The 20,123-nt window shown below is 39.2% G+C and overlaps 2 protein-coding genes across 3 annotated transcripts; both read left to right on the top strand.

Annotated features, from left to right (window-relative positions):
• The first annotated feature begins 1,430 nt into the window (after positions 1 to 1,430).
• Positions 1,431 to 10,910, top strand: LOC144653622 (guanylate cyclase soluble subunit beta-1-like). Its single transcript, XM_078513673.1, is given in 8 exon segments — positions 1,431 to 1,460; positions 1,463 to 1,593; positions 1,695 to 1,798; positions 2,030 to 2,457; positions 2,459 to 3,325; positions 6,713 to 6,859; positions 7,889 to 8,043; positions 8,928 to 10,910. Coding segments are annotated over 8 exon segments (2,421 nt in total). The 3' UTR covers positions 9,487 to 10,910.
• A 1,283-nt stretch (positions 10,911 to 12,193) lies between these two features.
• LOC144653624 (guanylate cyclase soluble subunit alpha-2-like) lies at positions 12,194 to 18,573 on the top strand. Of its 2 annotated transcripts, none has more exons than XM_078513676.1 (5): positions 12,194 to 12,504; positions 14,714 to 15,954; positions 16,478 to 16,627; positions 17,341 to 17,495; positions 18,029 to 18,572. In XM_078513676.1, exons 1-5 carry the CDS (start codon positions 12,495 to 12,497, stop codon positions 18,198 to 18,200), a joined length of 1,728 nt encoding a protein of 575 aa, XP_078369802.1. In that variant the 5' UTR covers positions 12,194 to 12,494; the 3' UTR covers positions 18,201 to 18,572. The 2 variants fall into 2 exon arrangements, with proteins under 2 accessions (XP_078369802.1, XP_078369801.1); XM_078513675.1 differs by lacking the exon at positions 12,194 to 12,504 and adding an exon at positions 13,061 to 13,692 and having other exon boundaries at positions 18,029 to 18,573.
• The last annotated feature ends 1,550 nt before the right edge of the window (positions 18,574 to 20,123 follow it).

Genomic DNA, 20,123 nt, shown 5'->3' with positions numbered 1-20,123 from the left:
AACGATTTAAAAACAGTAATATCGAGGGTGTTTTTAACTAACAAGTTTAGCCCAAGGCATTTATTAATGGAAGAAACAGGCTGATAAGAAATCAACCATAACCTAAATTTGGTGTATTGGGTTGCCTTAATGAAGCTAAAATTAAGACAAAGGTACTTCAGTCGCAAGCGATATTAAACGCTAGAGGGCTGAAAATCACAGCTTATCGCGTACAGTACAAAGCTAAGGTACTGTTTTTTTTTTACAACTACTGTAGCAGTCATTTTGCGGCGTAAAGTGAATACTTTACGAAATTATTCTATTTTTAAAATCAATAAAAATGTCAAAGGCCGTTGTAATAATTGCGGCCGCCCGCTCTCTTATCAAACGCACGAATTTCGAAGACGATCTGTTTCAAAATAACAGCATTTAAAACTATCATCTACCATTGGATGATAGCTGTTTTTAAAGGGTTTCTTTTGGTTAGCTCTTCTTTTGGTCCGTTCAAAGTTAAGCTGATATGTGTTTAGCAGACGCAGTGAACCAAATGATGTTCGATGATTTGAGAGCAAGCCCCCTGCAGTTGTTTTGATAAATATAATATTGCTTCACTTGCCTTGGCAATCAAAAGACAGTTTAGAATAATGGCTTTTGTGTACGATTACAGGAAACAATAGGTTGTCATGGTCCGGTTAATGTTGCATCGAGATCTTTCTATCAAAATAAGGAGATAACGCTATAAGAGAAACTCTCGAGCTTCGCATTTTTCTGTTGTCGTCGAGGGTATAAAATTGCGTTAGACCTCACAGCATCTGATGAAAGAGCTCATGTTGACAACAAGGTTATCGCTTACAATGAAAAGAAACATGGACACACGAAAAGTTTATAAGCTTATTGAAGAAAACATTGCGCGTAACAAATAGGTGTTTGACATCCAGCGACTCGCATGTTGAATTGTTTGTTTATCTTTCACATTGATTGCACACAGAACCCGAAGAAAAGTGAATAATGAAACTAGAATTATGTGCTTAACTTCTGTTGTGTTATGCTAGCAATGTTGCTAGCTGGATGCATTGATGAGGGTAACACAAGATATGTGATAGGCTGTCAAATACAGCGATGATGTTTTAGGCGTTTTAGGCGGCGCGATCTATTGCGATATCGGATGTTCTGTTCATCCATAGAAGACAAAATCACCGCTGCCACTAAGCGAATTTTGACAAGCCGATTGCTTTTCAGATACGCCACTTTAGAATGTGAAGGTGTCCTATTGACAATAGCAATACAAAGTGATTGGACGGCCGGAGCTATCGCTGATAATTACAGCCCAGATGCTTTGATAGATATCATGACACGTGACTGACACCGCAAACAATCAGGAAAACCATTAGAAGCAAGCCGAAAGTCGGTTTACAAAGCAAAGGCCAACTCTGCGGACCATTGGCAAAATAATGGTAAGGATTTCGCATATTTGTTATACTAAAATCTCTCAAACCGTTACTTTCGCATGTTGCTCACTGCATTTACTTTTCTGTTGCAGTATGGTTTTGTGCACTGCGCCCTCGCGGACTTAGTAATCAGTAAGTTTGGTGAAGACGTGTGGCGATCGATCATGTAAGCGAACTTTAATAGTTTTTCGAACGGCTCGAAAATGATTCGTAAAGCCATCGCTTCATAACGTAAGCGTTGCTTGTTTTCTCTCTTTTCTTCTTTAGCGAGAAAGCTGGGGTTGAGCTCGACGGCGGTTCGTATCTTATTCACAAAGTTTACGATGATGAAGAGACGCTTAGCTTGGTTGCCGCGGCCTGCGAGACTTTAGGTATGCGTTTTACTAACACCTTGTTCATTTTGTACAGAATGGAGCTATATACTTGTAAATTTATATTGGTATAGAATGCGTTCTACAACAGGCCACAAAAATGGTATTATGCCGTAAATCTAGGCTTAGAATGTGGCGGACTGTAGCTAAGTGGGTCAAAAGTGTAAAATTACCGACGGTACTCGAAATTTTGAAAACATAAACCTACAGATCTTCAATTACTTATTTCAGGTCTGCCTTTAAACGATGTTTTGGAAGCATTTGGCGCGCACTTTTTGGACTACTGCGTGCAATCTGGCTACGACCGCATTTTGAAAGTGCTGGGCAGAAATCTGCGGGATTTTTTGTGCAATCTGGATGCGCTTCATGACCATCTTGCCACCATTTATCCCGGAATGGAAGCACCGTCGTTCCGCTGTACGGAGACATCTGACGGCACCTTACTATTGCATTACTACTCAAGAAGACAGGGACTAGAGCATATTGTGATCGGGATTGTGAAAGCCGTTGCTAAGGAAATGCTGAACACTGAAGTTGTAGTTTCAGTGAATCAAGCGCGAACGGACGATCATGGACATGTAGTGTTTGCAATCAGAGAAACCGGTTGTAAAAATGCGACCCATTCCAAACTCGGCCTTCAAACGTTTGATTTAAACACGCGTCCCGGGGCAACAGGGTGTTCAGCTGCCGGATAATGCACAGAAGGTTGCAAAGAAACAGCGCGGAGGTATTAATCTGTTGTCTTTTTGCAAAGCCTTTCCATTCCACGTGATGTTCGATCGAAAGCTGAATATCACGCAAACCGGAGTAGCAATGATGCGTCTCCTAAACAAACGCTTTACTACCGGTGACCCCTTCCCGTTCACGGACGCTTTCGAATTGGCAAGACCGCGAATGGAGTTTACCTTCGAAACTGTGCTGTCCCATATCAACACGGTCTTTATAGTCTCGGCAAAACAGTCTGCGCTGAGATTTGCGATTGCACCCGACCCTACAGATGTCCCTGACGGTCGAAGAATGAGCCAAGCCAATCCGACCCTACGCCTGAAGGGTCAAATGATATATATACCGAAGAACGATAGTGTTCTATTTCTGTGTTCCCCTCGGGCAAGCAACCTGGAGAGCTTTAAACAGTTGGGAATATTTTTCAATGATATTCCCGTTCACGATGCCACGCGCGATCTTATGTTCATGTCGCAAGCGAGGAGAGCCGAGAGAGAGTTGGTGGAAAAGCTGGAAGAAACTAGCAACGATCTAAAGAAAGTTGAAAGCAAACTCACGGAGAACAAGAACCGTACGGATGATTTGTTGCACTCTATTTTACCCCCAGAAGTCGCGGCAAAACTGCGGTTAAATCAACCGGTTCCCGCTGAAAACTACAAACTTGTTACAATTCTTTTCAGTGACATTGTCGGCTTTACAGCGTTATGTTCCGACGACAAAATTGTACCTATGGACATTGTACGGATGCTGAACAAGCTCTACACCTACTTCGATATGCTAAGCGGGATGAACGATGTTTACAAGGTACGTTTATATTCCCAAAATAAACTCCCTTTCTGCCTTTTAACTCGCCTATTGTCATTCACGGGGACCCGTCTTTTGTCTTCCGTGATTGACAAATGTTTACCGAAACGCCGAACTACTAAGCTTGCGTCGTTTCCAAATGTTTGCGACTTTGCCGTTCTTGAAAAGACCTTCGGCCTATTCGTTTAGCGGGTTATATTAACGATGACATTTTGGATCGACCGCGAATTAATTTCGCGCCAAAGAGCAAACAGACGCGATGATCGAATTTCGCGGCTGCGGTTCGGTGAATTCAATCCGCTCACATTTATAATCGCTTATTTTATACTACCCGCAAAAAGATAAAGACAATTTTTTTTTTACAACTTTATTATCCAAATGTTCAGATTGCGTGAGATCTTAAAATTTGTTTTTCTCCCCTTTACGATTAATCATTTATAAAGACAGCTTCACCACAGAAACTCTTTTTTCATTAACACAATTTTCCTTCTTCATCATTTATACAGCTACTACAAACATTTTATGCAAATTTCGCCTCTGATATTTGATTATTGTACGTATGTGACAGTCGTATTTGTTTAAAAAGGTTTTACAGACTTCCTGCATAAGAGGGTTTTATTTATTTTTCCATTCTGTTTCGACCCCCAAGTAGCTCTTTTCTCCTTAAGGTTATCCGCCGGGCACTCGACATATTTTTGATTCAATTTTACCTGCTATAAGTGCATGTCTTTATTCCAGCGATCTAAGTATTTTTCGCACGTAGCAACTAGAGATTTATTTACTCGAAAGTGGAATGAAGAAAGATTAAAAGCTTAGAATGTAATAACAAAACAGAAACCTGGTAAGGCAAAGTGGGCGGTAGCGACATGAAATTTTAAATTTAGTATAAAATCTACTGATGGTCCGCGGTTTTGGTGTCAAATAAAATGCCTATTTTCACTCCACATGTGAAATTTCTACGTGCTAGTGAGAAATTTACGCTTGTGATCTTCTGATATACAGGTTTATTTTATCGCCCACAAATGTCAAATGGCCTTTGCTTAATTTTTCTTAAAATTTAATAGGTTGTCTTTGCGTTTTGCAATGTCTATAACATTTACACTATAAAACCCACAAGATAACTATTGTTGTCGGTTATTTTGGCTATTTCCAAAACCATAATATTTAAACCTTTCTAATTAATAATTGTTTTTAGCATTCGTTTGACGTCCTAATCACAAATTGCGATAATGAAAATTAATTTCCCTTCGACCCAAATATCCAAGATAATGTTTTATGGGCCACAATGCTGTCTGAAAGTCTGTCATTCACTCACTGTAAATTCTGTCTCGCAGTATCTAAAATATATATAAAAAAACATATTAAACATTTAAAAGTTAAAAATACTAGAGATAAGAAAAAGAAATCATCTCATTTCGTGTTAATATCACCGATTTATTTGTTATCTTGTCGTTTAAGTTATGAATTCTAAATGAACTGACAAAAAGTCATTGATTATTTATAAGTTGAAGTGGTATTTCATTATCAAATTTAGGAGCTATGTCCTGCAAGGGAATGCGTCCTTTTTTCCCTCGTAGAACATGGAGCGATCAACGAAAAATGCCGAAGGAGAAATCGAAATATCATGCAAAAATCAAAACCCTCATTTTCGACCAAAAATGCTGCCTACCATGTCTCGCTGGACTATAGCATAGAGGCAGCTGTGTGCTGATTAGAAGACATTTTAATATGACTATAGTTAATTTGTTATTCATACAAGCAATCAATAGAATTTCTCCCCGATTTCCGGCGCCATCTTGGTTGGGGGCATGAAAGGCTCTAATTTTTTCGTAAATGTGTGGCATTTTGGCCGAGTTTAGAACCGACGCTCGAAATTAACGGATATTCAAAATTTAAAATCTGCGTTTAGCAATTAGCAAGCTATCGCATTTATCACATCGAAAAAGAAAATGAGACCACAACGAAGGCAATCTGTTGATTATTCCCTTGTAATTTGCATATTTCGATTAAAAGAGTTTGTATGCAGTTTACAAACAAATTTGTTTCATGCTGTAATACATAACTATTCCCAAACATTTAGAGAAAATAATCACAGCCAGGAGAGATGATTTTCCCCGTAAAACACTTATCTGCTGGCAAATTTCGAAAAATTTGAGTGTAATTGTTCTAAGTCGGCCAAAATTGCCCCCAACTAAGATGTCGAAAATTTAGAAACGTCGATTAATGGCTAGCACCTACGAAGTTCTCTTTTGTGTTTTTGCGTAGCTATAGTTCAACTGTGAAATAAACCGACTACTTAACGACAAATAAAAAGGTGGCTTCTTCAAGAAACAGGCTCAGACCCAAAAAAAGGAAACCGCAAAAAAAAAAAAATTATTTTAAGATCTACCTTTTCGCAGCAAGTTAATTTCTTTTCAAATGTTAATTGCAATTGCCTTAGCCGGCAAGATCAAAAGGAATGTGGTGTAATTAAGGCGCTGCTGAAAATCCGCTTAATTCTTTGTTTTTGTTAGCTTCATATAGCTGACAAAAGAAAGTTTAAGGTTTTGTAAAGACTATTAATACGAAACGGTTTGCTCTGGCAAAAGAATCAATTATAAAACCCAAAACAAAATTTCTCAGTTAGTTTTCGTTTACGGTTAATTTCCTCAGCAAAATCGACTTCCTAATTCTCCATAATTTTTAATTATAGAAAATCATTAAAAAGAAGAAATCGTCTTCAACTCATTCTTAATCCTCAGATCTTTTAGAGCAATTAGAAACTATAGTTTTCCGTGTGTGTTTTCATTCTTCCGCTCTTCCTTTTCTCGGCGGGAGTAGGGAATAAATTATTTCTCATAGTTTTGACGAATGCTTTAATGACATTTCACTTTTTTCCGCACTCGGATGTTTTGTGAAGGAGCATTCCCGATATTTAATAAGGAACAAGCTTGTTTTTATATCAATTTGTGAAAAACGCTGACACCTTTTCAAAACTGATTGGCCTAAGCCGAAAGTAGCCTGCGAATACAGCCGCCTCTCATACACGAAGTGTTTCGCTCTTCGTTGCGGGACGCGATGGGGCGGCTGTTTCGCGGCTGCCGGCAGTATTTTCCTTTCTCACAGTGACGTATGTGTGACATCGGCTAGGTTCATCCTGTCGCCACCCAAAACTGGGTGTCCGTCTTCAGGTGTCCGTCTTGTGTGTGGATAGTTGACTGTAATCCACACTCCCACTCACTCAAGCTGTGTTTCTATTGGTTGTCAATTCATCAAATCAGAGACCTTACCCGAATGAGATGCACAAACAGATGGGAACCGCACTAAGAAAGGGGCGGAAAGCATAGTCGTTGTTGTTTTTTTTCTTGTGGCTTCTGCTCATGGCTCCTACTTATGGTTTCTTCGCAGGTAGAGACCATCGGTGACGCTTACATGGTGGTGGGTGGTCTACCAAAGCCATGTGACAATCACGCAGAGAAGGTGGCGCACATGGCATGCTCAATGATGGAGGCTTCTGAAAAGGTTCTTTCACCCGTCGACAAGACTCCTCTCAGGGTATGCTTGCTCACTAACACTCACAATAATAGACGAGTCTAGGTAGAAGGGGAAGGGGAAAAATAAGCTTCTATTTACCCGCTCCCTCGTCACTTGTAAAATTTGTTCAGTCGCCGAAGCCGAAGACTTCTCGATGGTCTCTCGCAAGGACTAGTTGAGCGCGCGCGATTAAAGGCCTCCGCCTCTTCAAACGAGAAAACATTGGCCGTTTTCACACTAGAGACGGACAAATCGTCTTAGTGTGAAAACGGGACGGCCACGATTTTGGACGTACAAGTCGTCTGAATTTGTCCGTCGATTTGACAGTCTAGGAAGACGATGTTTTGAGGACGACTTGGTCGTCTAGACGGACAAGCCGTTTAAAAGTCGTTTTAAATTTACCCTAGTCGAACAAATCGTCAGAGGACTTGCCCGTCTAGACGATTTGTCCGTCTTCTAATGTGAAAACGGCCATTGTAGCGGAAAAATTGGTTCCCAATTTGCTGTGGAAGCAAAATACTTCTGAAAAAAAAAATCAGAAACAGTTTTGTTTCAAAATTCTCGAAGACAAATTTGCTTCCGCAACAAATGTCACATGTGGGTGCGCCTAAACGGGGAAACGTTTAGAGAAACAATGTTTCCCCATGAGGCGTGTCAAAATACACTGAGCACGCCGTGACCAATCTCCCGCAAAAACGTTCTTCCCTCGACATAATTTTATTTGTGATACGTGTATGGATGGAAAAAGTGCCGTTTTCACTCGAGTGTCGAAAGTCAGAATTCTCGTTTGCTTTGGTTTTGCATTTCAACGCTTAGTGATTGGCTAAAAAAACTCGCGTCACTTTCTCTTTCATGCAAAGCTAATCGCGATTCGCTCGCGCACGTCTTTCCGCGCTTCGTGGCGGCTACATGTATTTGCTTCGAGTTTTCCTTTGCTCACTGGATTGTTTATGCATGTCCTTTGTGATTGGCCAGAGAAGTTACTTTGGTTTTGGTTTTACGACACTCAATTAAAAACTGCTCTAAAAAGATGTTTTCTCCTTCTCCCAGATTCGCATTGGAATTCACAGTGGTTCAGTTATGGCTGGCGTTGTCGGCAAGATGATGCCTCGGTATTGTTTGTTTGGAAGCACGGTTACACTGGCGAACAAAATGGAGTCGGGCAGTAAACCAGGCTTCATCAACGTAAGCTACGAGACCAAACGGTAAGAAGGAAAAAGTGCTTGTCGAGTATCTATACATAAAGCGTTTTCGGGGTGTCGCGAAACTTTATAGCCCACCGGGGGATTTGTTTATGTACGCATACTTACACACATATTACATGGTTTATTTATAAAGTAGGTTTTTAAAAATCGGCCAGACTTAAGTCTAATGTGGACCTACTGATTAATTAACTACTACTAATTAACTATTAATTTAGTGCTAATTAATTACAAATGACTACTAATTAATTACAAATGGTAAAAAGTTTAAAATAGTATATAAAAAAATTAAATAAAAATTTGCAAGACTAGTCAAAAGTTAAAAATATTTTAAGTTTCCTGATTTCCTGGTAATTGAGAAAGTGCCCTTAGAATAGTTTTATGGATTCTAGATTGGATTCGCGATTGTACAAAGTTTGATTGACAGTTGATCGCGAGACTTTTATTATATTTTCTTATTGTGTTTGTAACTAAGTCAGTTGAATACGAGTCTTCGTATAAATACGTTCAATCAAATCGACTGCGAGAATTACTTAAAGTGGCTCAACAGACTAGCGCATTAGTAACCCGACTTCCATAGCATGAAGCGGATAGGAGTGTTGTTACTATACCCTCGGCTGAGATTTAATTCTATCATATTGGTGTTGAAGATTAATTTTTCAACAATGACACAAGCATGAAACAAAGGAAAATTCTGAGTCCCCGACGGGAATCAAACCCATGGCCTCCCAGATACCGGTTGGGCGCTCTAACCAACTGAGCCACGAGAGACTCGTGGTGAGGCTGGGCCATTTTCTAGGTTGATATGTGACACGCGTCCTGCATACTTCTAGGATCAGCAATATTGGTGTTGTTAATATTATTTGATCTTCCTTTCTTATTCGCAGCTATCTTCGAGGGTCCACTGAATTTGAGTTTACCCCAAACACGGAGATCCCCAATCCACTGCCATGTTTCTTCCTCAAAAAGAGCAAGAACGCAACGCAACTGCCTTCCATCATGGACATCGCCGCATCCGTGGCACCCAACAGCATCTGCATGTTCAGATCACCAATGGCCTCCCCAACCCACTCCCCATCGATGAAACGACGGAGCGAGACTGGGCCCGCGGCGTACCGCCATATCGCACCAGACGGACTGCCTACGCGTCGAGTGAGCGCTGTAGACATCTCAACGGTCAACGAGAAGCTAGAAGGCTTGAGGAACGATCAAGAAAACAACAATAAGGCTCCCCTGAAACGAAGAACCACAGTGGCGAGCATGTGTCCAATCTTCAAATTAAGCTTCAAGAGGAGCGAGAGTATTGACGAGGATGAGGACGATGAAGAAGAAATTGAGAATGGCGACGGGAAAGAGATCAATGGCGACGCGTCTCTGATAGGAATGGATGAAGAATCCTTGACGGAACTTGTAGAGCTCAGCCAACAAATTGAGGCTAATTTATAAATGGCTTAGTCTGTGCGACTGCTGTGCAATCCCTCAAAAGGAGAAACCATATATTAGGGACCAACAAACGATGAAGCGTTTGTGTGCAGCTGGGACCGTTTTCAAGTTCCCCTTTATGGAGAGTTCCCTCTTGTCAGGGGCTACAGTGTGCGATCAAGAAACGACCCAGTGACTCCGTAAGACGAGGGCTGACTGCAACATGTAAATATTGTTATACTTAACTTATCAACAAGAAACTGAAATTTGAGACCTTAAAAAAACGATGTTTGATGAGATGGAATTTACCAGAGGATCGCTAAAGAATTCTGTAATGTCATAAGATCCAAAATGGCGGTACGCGGGAAATTCATTAAACTTATAAACGTTTTTACCATATTTTCAACAATTTGACAGCAATTTGCTTTAACGGAATGTAGGTGTTTTTATGGTGTTTTGTTCAAAGAGATTTCTATTCTGTGAAAGTTGAAGTCTTCAATCACGTTTGAGGTACTTGTATGTACCTCGTGTATATAAGTGTTATAATTTTAGGAAAAATTTTCCCCTGTACCAAGTTTCTAGTGCCAAAAAGAATCAAATTGTTTCAAAATGAAGCAATTTACACCATCCAAAACGTTTCGTCATGTATAATGTCAATACTATGTCGAATACTTGATTAGTGCTCCTGTACAAAGTTCTTTTATGTATATTTCTAGGAATCTGTTTTTTGGGGAGAAAGTTTGTTTATGCTTTCATCCCTTGAAAAATTGAAATAACATGAGAATATACAATATATTTACAAGGAAAACAGTTTTTATTATAGATTATGGCTTTGGCTTGTCTTTTTGACACATAGGCGGTTTTGGCGAGGTGTAATCATTAGAAACTAATAAAACCAATTATATTGACACATAGAGGGACTGAAAATAGTCAACATTGTTGTAAACACGTTGAACTAACAAAGAAATCAGAAAAGAAATATAGTTTGAGGCTTTTAAATTCTGAGTAGCTAAAGCAGTTGTTAACGGTAAGCGAAGTCCATATTGCTGTAGATCCTCACCATGTTAATAATATTACGAAAATGTAAATACATTCAAATAGTTATCTTATAATGCCTACAGCTATAAATTGCTGAAGCTATATTTTTAACCACAAAAAATTTCATATATATACACTTAATTTTTGTCGTTGTAAGACTTTAGAGCATATAATTCTCTCTGTTCTTAAGTGACTTTTCTTTCAAATGAAGTATCATTGTTACCATGGTTACCCGAAAGTTTTTTCGCGCTCTCACAGACAAGTAGACAAATGTTACAGTCAGTAAAAGCGCGCGAGGAAATTCTCGAGTATCCAGGGTAAACCTCTGTAGTGTTTTATTTCAAATGCAGGAAATCTAATAAATCTCTTTTTTTATTAAAATTACAGGATCAATAAAATTAACGACTGGAGTTTTGTTGAATTTCGTTTTCCTTGACTGCATGTGAGCCAAACGTATTAAATGCATTATCGCTGTAAAAACCTGAGTTTAAACTTGAATCTGGGCACTGCCATCATTTTCAAGCAATTTTTATGACCTACGCAATGGACATGCTTGGAGTGGGGAGTAAGGCAAACTTGAGAGACGGCGTAATTTTTCTTCCGCAGAGGCCGCGTTACATTTCTTTCGGTCAGCACCAAGAAACTATAGTTAAGTCAAACATGCGCGCGCAGTTAGGAGCCAGGACTCCGTGCACGAGATTGAGTGCGCATGAGGTGCGAAAAATTACCCCCGTGTATACCCCTGCTCAGTGCATGATAGATGCTAAAGCTGTAAGAGAGAAGAGCTTCATAGTTACTTAAAAAATTCAAATGACAGGGTTGTCTGATTAACAGGATACAATTTTAGCGGAAAACTGCCAATTAGTGTCAAGGAGGATTTTTGTGTAGACATTTGTATAAGCGGGCTTTGATACCTTAATTACTGCGGTCGCTGAAAGCTTTCTGTTTACGTTCGTCAGTAGCCTTTGTCACCCATATAAATAAGTAAAGTACACTTTCTTGGAGCGAGACTGAATTTGTCAGACATAATTAACCCGCTTTGTCGCGTCGACTAAATACATAAGCCTTCGAAAATCCTTATATAATCCACTCCTTAAAGAACAGGAAAATATTATTCTTATCAGATCTGATTAGGGATTTAAAGAAAGTCTAATTTGTGTCCAACTAAATGAAAAAGTACTGAACGCAATGCAAATAAAGATTAGCATATTTCCTGTTTATAATTCATCTTTGCAACCCATACAAAATGAATGGAAATTCACAATACAAAAGGTCACATTTGCTTTACAGGCTTCCATTTGTCCAAGTTAATGATTCCTGGATATTAAGATTCTCTAGTGAAGAGCTCATTATCGTAACATCTGCTATGGTACTGCAGTTTTAGCAGTAGAGTTGATTTTAAGGGTTTTTTAACGTAGCCTGCACTTAGTCTAATGTCGCTTCCAAATGTAAAGTATTCGTGTCTCGGACCACTTCTGATAACAAAGGCGGGCCGATTAGTTTATTTTTTAAGAACAGAGATATCTCAAAGCAAGGTCTAAGGCGGCAAAAATAAAATTTGTCGATGAAAAGCAAAACAATCCTGTTTCCAAACGAGTATAAACCAGATATCTGTCCCCAAATACTTTGTAGACCCGTAAAGCAACGGTAAAAGACGACTACCAAACAATTGGACAATATCAAGCTTCCCTTTTCGCTGCCGCCAAAGTAAAGATCTATTGTTTACGTTAACTGACAACGACGAAATCTGGACAAATCGCAGTGCGAATTTGAATGTAAGATTGACATTCACTGACAATTTTAATACCGTGTTTTTTAAAAGGTGTAATTTCAGCTGTTGACAGGCAGCTTTCACTAATGTGACATCCGTAGCGGCCTTCTGGAGTAAAAATATCGTAAAATAATAGAGAAATTTATATGTTGTTTTAAAGTTAAATGCCGTGATTGAGGAAATCTTTGGAGATAAAACTGGGACTTTAAAACAGATTACTTCAATGCCTAGACGTAAGTACGAAGGCGAGTAAACATGTGAATTTTTACACTAGCTATTTTTTTCCCAGCTTTCAGGAAGAAAACTGCGCGCGTCATAATTTCCTTTTGAATTTATTCGCCTTAATGTAGCTCGATCGAATATTCCTAAACGGTTATGTTTTAATTAATAAATGATGCACTGCCTGTTTCGTAGATAACACTATTGACTAGAAATTGCAAACCAACTGTATTTTTTATGAAGTTTAGAGTTCATTCGCTTAGCTAAGCCGCTAGTTCATCAGTCGATTGTAATATTCATGGATTTCATCGCCTATGACGTGAGTTGTGAAGTACAAAAATTGGTAGTTCAGTACAAACTTGCATGCAAATTAAGAAAATTTTACAATCATGTCAATTATACCAGAAGAAACCTTCAGTTTTCCTTCATTTCATTTAATAAAAGGTATGTTTATGTATCTTTATACTTTAATTGTTTTTCATAACAACAATGTTATCAGCATTGTTAGCCGAGAATTATAACTTGAAACTGACACAGACAGTAATTTGGAAAACCAAGCCATCAATTTTCTCTTTAATTATATTTTCTGCGGAGTTTTCTTTCACTATAGTTCGTCTCAACAGCATCTCAGTTTATGTCATTTAATTTGCACATTTATCATTAAGTTCTTCTTGATACAGTTACAAGTTTTTGGTTGCATATAGCACTGACAATTACGGGTAAAAGCAGCAAATTAAACTGAAATGTACCGAAGTAAAAAAGCCAACTAAAAGCCGCTGAGGTAAACAAGTAATTTTGTTCAGTTGAAGCTGGAAAGAAATTGAATCAGTTACAAACGACTTTTAGCCTCCTGAAAACTAGTATCAGTATCATCAACTCTTGTTTAAAAATAATATTAGTATGAGGCGTTTATTTGTTAATTTTGTCCCCGAAAAAAACACCTGCGAGCGACGAATTGCATACAAACACACAAACCAAGTTGCTGAATCATTTGTATCGATAAAAAAGACACTGATACATTTCTGTCCTATACAACGGACTTTCAAAAGGCCTGACATCGAGATTGACTCCCGTAAAGGATCTTCTGACCGCTAAAACAAAAGAAAGAATGCGGAGTTCATTAAAAAACATCCTTGTAAATTTCAAACAGAAGCAAACAAAAGAGGTTGAAACATACGGTAAAGACCAATTTATTTACGCAGGTAAGAAACGTATGTCTTGAAATGTCATCACAACCTTGCCATTTTCTGTCTTTTCTGTCAGTTCATTTTTGTTATCCTTTTAGCAAGTGAGGCCCGGTATTTTTATGAGCCGAACCTAATTCCTTGAATTAAGTACATGAAAAGATCGGCGTCTGAATCAAATTAGAACGGCTATTTCAATTTGGAACGGATCACCCCGTTCTTCCCGCCTGGCTTGGCCGAGAATTTCGCCTGTGGAACGCCTTTGGAACGGCTTTGATTCAGACGCCGTACTTTTCATGTGCCGATCCTAATTCATAAATTATTATAATGTATTTTGCCAGCAGTTTTCTTCAATTATTGGAACTGTATTAGGAACGGCCTCGGAACGGCCAAAAAGTACGGCGTCTGAATCAAGAGGCGTACTTTTGTCAATTTGGGTCGGTCCAAATTCGAATTGAGTTCGGCTCATGAAAAGTACGGCGTCTGAACCGGGCCTGAGATATTCAGATGGACTCGATGCAAGGAGGCCTTAAGTATTGAAGGTCGAGTCAGTTTTAGTTGATAATTTTCGTTTGCTAACACAGACGATGTTAAAACTGTTTCTTTTATCATTGTATTTGAAGAAAAAATATTTTCACTGCACTGTGGTTGATGAATTTCTGTCTGAATTGTTAAGCGTCTTATGCATACTCTCAGGGTACAAATGATACAAATTGCGTTTCTGCATCTAGAAAAGATTCTAGAGGAGATTTAATTATGTCGGTATTAATTAACATGTTGGTTGTTTGGCTACACATACATGCCAGTCACAATTTGAATAATATTTAGACATTGTTTCGTTACGTTTTTTTTCTTATGAGCAAGACTGTTGTCAATTTTGGCCCCCTTCTTTCTCCTTCTTTATTTTACGGTCTTACACGATTTTGAAGTTTGTGACAGTAATTTAATTAAAATATTACGCATAACTTGTAACAAAAGGAAATTCAATTGTATTTCACATACAAAGATAACTTCTATAAATTCATATTTTGCCTTTTAGGAAAAACAGAGCCAAAATCGCTCGAGGAGTTGGGACGGAAATCTTTCAACGAATGCTACAAGAGGTTCGGAAAGGCTCTACGAACTTTAGGTAACTCCTTGCAAGATTTCTTAAATGGCGTCAACAACTTTGTGGAGTTGCTCAAGTCGAAAGAAAAATGCAGTTTCTTTGACCTCCCTTCCCTTCACTGCACGACAACTGAGGACCAATCACAACTCGAGCTTCACTGCTACGATGCACGCATGCGTAACGAATGGGATGGGTTTGTTGTGGGTGTGGTCAAAACCGCAGCAAAACTCTTGTTTGATATTGTTGTAACAGTTGAGTTGACAGAAGACTACAACAATGAAGCTGTCTTGCAAGTCGATTCTAACGTGAACCATGCAGTGTTTAAGATCCGTAAAAGTTCAGGTGATCTTTCCGAAACTAGCCTTACTACATTGCAGTATGAGAAGCGAAATCATTCGACTTCGCCGTCAGACTTAAAGATTTCAGTTCCCGCTCTATGCTCAGCCTTTCCATTCCTCATTATTTTTGACGAAAGCCTTCAAATTCAACAGCTCGGCTCTGCATTAACAAGACTAATTGGACCGTTGTTATCGGCGCAAGAAAAAGATTTGGACAAATACTTCGAGCTTTTAGAACCCAAAGTTCGACTTACATTTCAATCAATCTTGGGTCGAAAAAATGGCTCTTTTCTATTGCGTGTTAAATCTGGTCATGTAGACGGTGTTTCACGTCCGCTGGAGACTGATGCAGTTGAATTGAGGGGGCAAATGGTTCATTTACCGGAATCTAACTGCATTCTGTTCCTCGGATCACCACGAGTAGAGAGCATCGATCAACTGAAAAGCAGCGGTCTTTTTCTCAGTGATATCCCACTCCATGACGCCACAAGGGGTCTTTTTCTTGTAAGTGAACAAGCTGTAGCCCAAGACGGCCTGAAGAAAAAGATGGAGCAGCTTAAAACCGAGCTACAAAAAGCGTCAATCGAACTAGCGCAAGAAAAACACAAAACCGAAGATCTTCTCGAGTCCATATTCCCGCACGATGTGGCCAAGAAACTGATTCACGGGCAGACGGTTCCCGCAAGATTCATCGAGGACGTCACCATCTTGTTTAGTGACATCGTTGGGTTTACATCAATCTGTGGCAAATGCGCCCCTATGGACGTTGTTAACATGCTTGAGAGTTTGTTTACAGAATTTGATAGAAAATGCGAGCAGCTTGATCTTAACAAGGTAACCATTGCTAGATATTTTTCTTAGTCTTGGGGCGGGTCTTGAGGATCCGAGCATGAAGGCCCTGTGAAATGGTTTTTAATGTTATAAACCCGTGCATGTTAAAACCGGTTTAACTACTCTTTGCAAAATTTTGAAGGGTGTTGAAGGCATGTTGGGAAGAGGTTGCATTCGTTTAAACTTTGACCCAAATCTCTTCAACATTTAATTTATAAGAGGTTTATTCAGTTGTTCTCTGAACAACTGTATCATGCCATGCTAAAACCAATTCCACCTTTTCAGTTCAATACATACATACGCAAATATGACAGCGAGAGAAATCCTTGTCCCTAGAGCACTCGATCGTGTCGGTCAGCGAAGAACCCCGATCGCCTCCAATCGCTTCGATCGCCTATGACCATCTCAGTATTTGCAAACGATCGATGCGATAGAAACGATCGGGGCGATCATATGAGAACCAACCTTAAGAGAGTGCTAATTGCCAGCTAGACTTATTTTCTTTTCTTACCATAACTCTCCGTAGATAGAGACGATTGGTGACGCTTACGTGGTGGCGGGGGGCCTTCAAAACAATTGTGGGACAGCGGATGACGCTGTAAACGTGTCAATCATGGCTCTTAGAATGATTGACGTTACAGAAAGCGTGCTGTCGCCTGAAGGGCTTCCTCTCAGGGTATGAACTATAAAGCAAAGAAAGTTTTTCTGCCGTTAGTAAAAGCGCAACCGTGACAACGAAAAAACGTTCAGTTAAACAAAGGTCACGTAAGTAGAGTAAAAGGAAGTCAAGAAATCTCAGCCAATACAGTCCGCTATCCCACCTGCTTTTCTGTGCGCATGTTCAAGTATTTTACCGAACATTCACTTCAGTCTTTAAAGAAGTTAAACTTTAAAGGGAATTAAAGGCTCGATGCCTTCCCCCTTACAATTGAAAAATCAGTTTGTCCGCTACAAAACTGAAACAGAGCTCGTTGCATTTTTAGCAGGCTGAATATAGTTTGTTATATCTACACACACGTTTTTAACGATCTCACCAGCTCTTAGGCTCTAAGACTGACAGACTGACAGACTGACAGACTGACTGACTTGCTGACTGACTGACTGACTGACTGACTGACTGACTGACTGACTGACAGACTGACTGACTGACTGACTGACTGACTGACTGACAGACTGACAGACTGACTGACTTGCTGACTGAGTGACTGACTGACTGACTGACTGACAGACTTGCTGACTGACTGACAGACTGACTGCTTGATTGATTGACTGACTGACTGACTGACTGACTGACTAAATGACTGACTGACTGATTGATTGATTGATTGATTGATTGATTGACTGATTGATTGATTGACTAATTGATTGATTGATTGATTCCTATCGTAGATGAGGATTGGTCTTCACACTGGATCAGTGTTATCTGGTGTCGTTGGAGCCAAAATGCCTCGTTACTGTTTGTTCGGAAATAATGTCACAGTCGCCAACAAAATGGAGTCTGACAGCGAACCTGGAAAGATCAATATCAGTTCTACAACTTACAGGTAGGGTAAAATCTGTGCTTGAATCTAGTAGCCATCAGACCGGCTCTTATTTCTGATTTCCGTAGCATGAAGCAACCAGAAGTATTTCTACTCCCCCCTGATGGGATGCTAGTCAATCGCAGGGTTACCCCCCAGCATTAAATTCCCTGGTACTCATTTATACACCTGGGTGGAGACAGGCATAGTTAGGGTGAGGTGTCTTGCTCTAGAACACACACAATGACCCCGCCAGGGCACGATCCGGAGTCCGGCGCACTTACCATAAGCCTACAGTGCTTCCAGGTAAGAAGAATCAAACAATTCAACACTCATTCCACCCTCACAATTTTTCCTCATATGAAAGTTTGTTGCTGTGGTGGTTAGAGCCTGGAGCTCTAATCAGTTCGTCATAATTGATGAAGGAAAAATCAAAAGTAATAATGTTGTGAAACGACATAGCAATTTTTTTTCCTCTCTCCGTACGATTTTGATTCAAGTTGCTATGACAGCGCTGACATTTTCTCCTTTTTTTGTCATATTTCTTGTTCCTATAGACTCATCTCCAGTCATCAAAAGTTCCAATTTATTCCTCGTCCAATAGATGGATGCCGAAAGGTGTCACGTGACATGTGGAACGAACGTCGATATTTTCTTCAGTGGAGACCTGGGCACGGGCCTCCTGCTGACACAAGACGCACCTTTCAAAGATGGCTTATTCATAGCTAACAACGATTGGGTCACTTTTCATTTAGGACACCTTTTGAGAGGGGAGGGGATAGATGCATGCAAAAGTAAAACTGCTTTTCATATAGCTTTTTTCTTTTCACTTTACCACTATTCGTCCATTTATTATTGCTTCGTTTAATCTAAAATTGTTGTTAGATACATAGGTGCAATGGATAGTCTTTTAAAAGATGCATATGAAAAGCTAGGGATAAGAGATTTTAAAAATAAACAAAACAAAATAAACTGCCATTAACTGGAAGTTCTCAACCAGATGTGCTCTTCTGTGGGTTTTTTCAATTCCCTGTTTATTCCCCTCTTCATCCAATTTTATGTAAATCATTTCAATTAAATCCCCTCGCCATTTGTACATGAACTCACAATCCTTAAAAATAATAAACGGAGAAAGTTTTACGAGATCTGTTTATTTTCATAGAGGAGGATCTGTAGATGTTTTTCACTGCACGTTACGAATGCAAGGACTCTAATTTCTGGCGCGGAAAAATCTTAAATGAGAGTCTTTAATATTGAAGAGGTCTGGAGTATTTTTCAGTAAAAACAGCAATTTCTTGAAGTTGCAATCACCAGTAACGTAAAACAAAAGATTCAAAAACAACGAACCGCGCCTACAGCAAAACACAATAGCCATCCTAGCCTGCGTAGCAGCCTGCCACGCAGGCTATAGCCATCCAAGGGCGGTTTTCCTAACACAAATCCAAAAGGAACGTGTGTTGTACAAGAAAGGCTGCTGTAACACGTTTTCCCAAACTTCACTTCAAGGGTAAAATAGAACGGTATGAAACCACGATTGTTATGTAAAGCCGCTCTCATCCCGGTAGTAAAACGTTATAATTTGTTACCCTTGCGAGGTTTTGGCCCCGGGGGAGGGTACGATTTCAAAGTAAACCACAGATATGCAAGAACCTGAAGAACTGGTTGTCAAGACGCAGGAGTCCCTGTCAGGAAGTGATTTTTGTTTAAAGTCTTCACTGGGACCTTTTAGTAAGCCACGCCCCAGAAATGGATATTCTAGTGGCTACATCAGCTGTTTTTTCAAAATGTAGGACGAGCATCCATGTCACTTTGTAAGAAAGTCCCAGACTCGTACCCAGTCGTTACTCGCAAGAGAAGCGACTGGGTACGAGTCTGAGAAAGTCCCCCTCTTGGAACTTTTTTAGTTTTAATGGACCACAAAATTGGTGGTCCAGTAAAACTAAAGAAAACATCACCCTATCAAACAGTATGATTTTATATGGAATTTTTGACAACAAAATGCACATGTACACCTTAAACTACACGCTTCTTATCGCAAAGTACTCCATATACTGCAAATGCTTACACGACGAAAAGTTATGTTTCAACAGTTTTATGGCACTCTTAATGGACAAAGTTAATATACAAAGAGAAATTGCTATACAAAATAATAGTCTTACTAAGTTCAATGAAACATACGGAAATCTTTTGTAATTTTTTTTTCTTCTTTCTTTTAGAAAATTACTTTTTTTTTGTTACTGTGTGTGTGTGTTTTTTTAAGTTAGCAATTGTTTGTCGTAACTGTGCACATATATCATTACACTAATTTAGATACTTTATGTTCTCTTCTATCAATAGAAATGCTTAAGACAATAAATATTGTTGTTACCAGTAGGTTTTATTATCTAATAACAAGAGAAAGGAAAAAACACTGTAAAAAAAAAAGCACTAGTAGTAATTATGTTTGAATGTACTCACTGTAATCGTCAATGTAATTTTTGTGTGTGTACAAGCTTCTTTTTTTTTGTAAGTAGCGTATCGATTATGTAATGTCTTGTTTTATGTAAATGCATTAATAAAAAAAAAATTAAAAAAAAATTAAAAAAAAAACTCAAATTAGAAACGAAAAAAAAAAAAAAAAAAAAAAAAAAGTAGTCATAGCAGATGCCGGCA

This window comes from Oculina patagonica, chromosome 5 (assembly GCF_052425735.1).
Source record: "Oculina patagonica isolate OP01 chromosome 5, crgOcupat, whole genome shotgun sequence".
In the NCBI taxonomy this organism is placed as follows: Eukaryota; Metazoa; Cnidaria; class Anthozoa; order Scleractinia; family Oculinidae; genus Oculina; species Oculina patagonica.
This window is presented reverse-complemented; position numbering and strand designations above follow the sequence as displayed.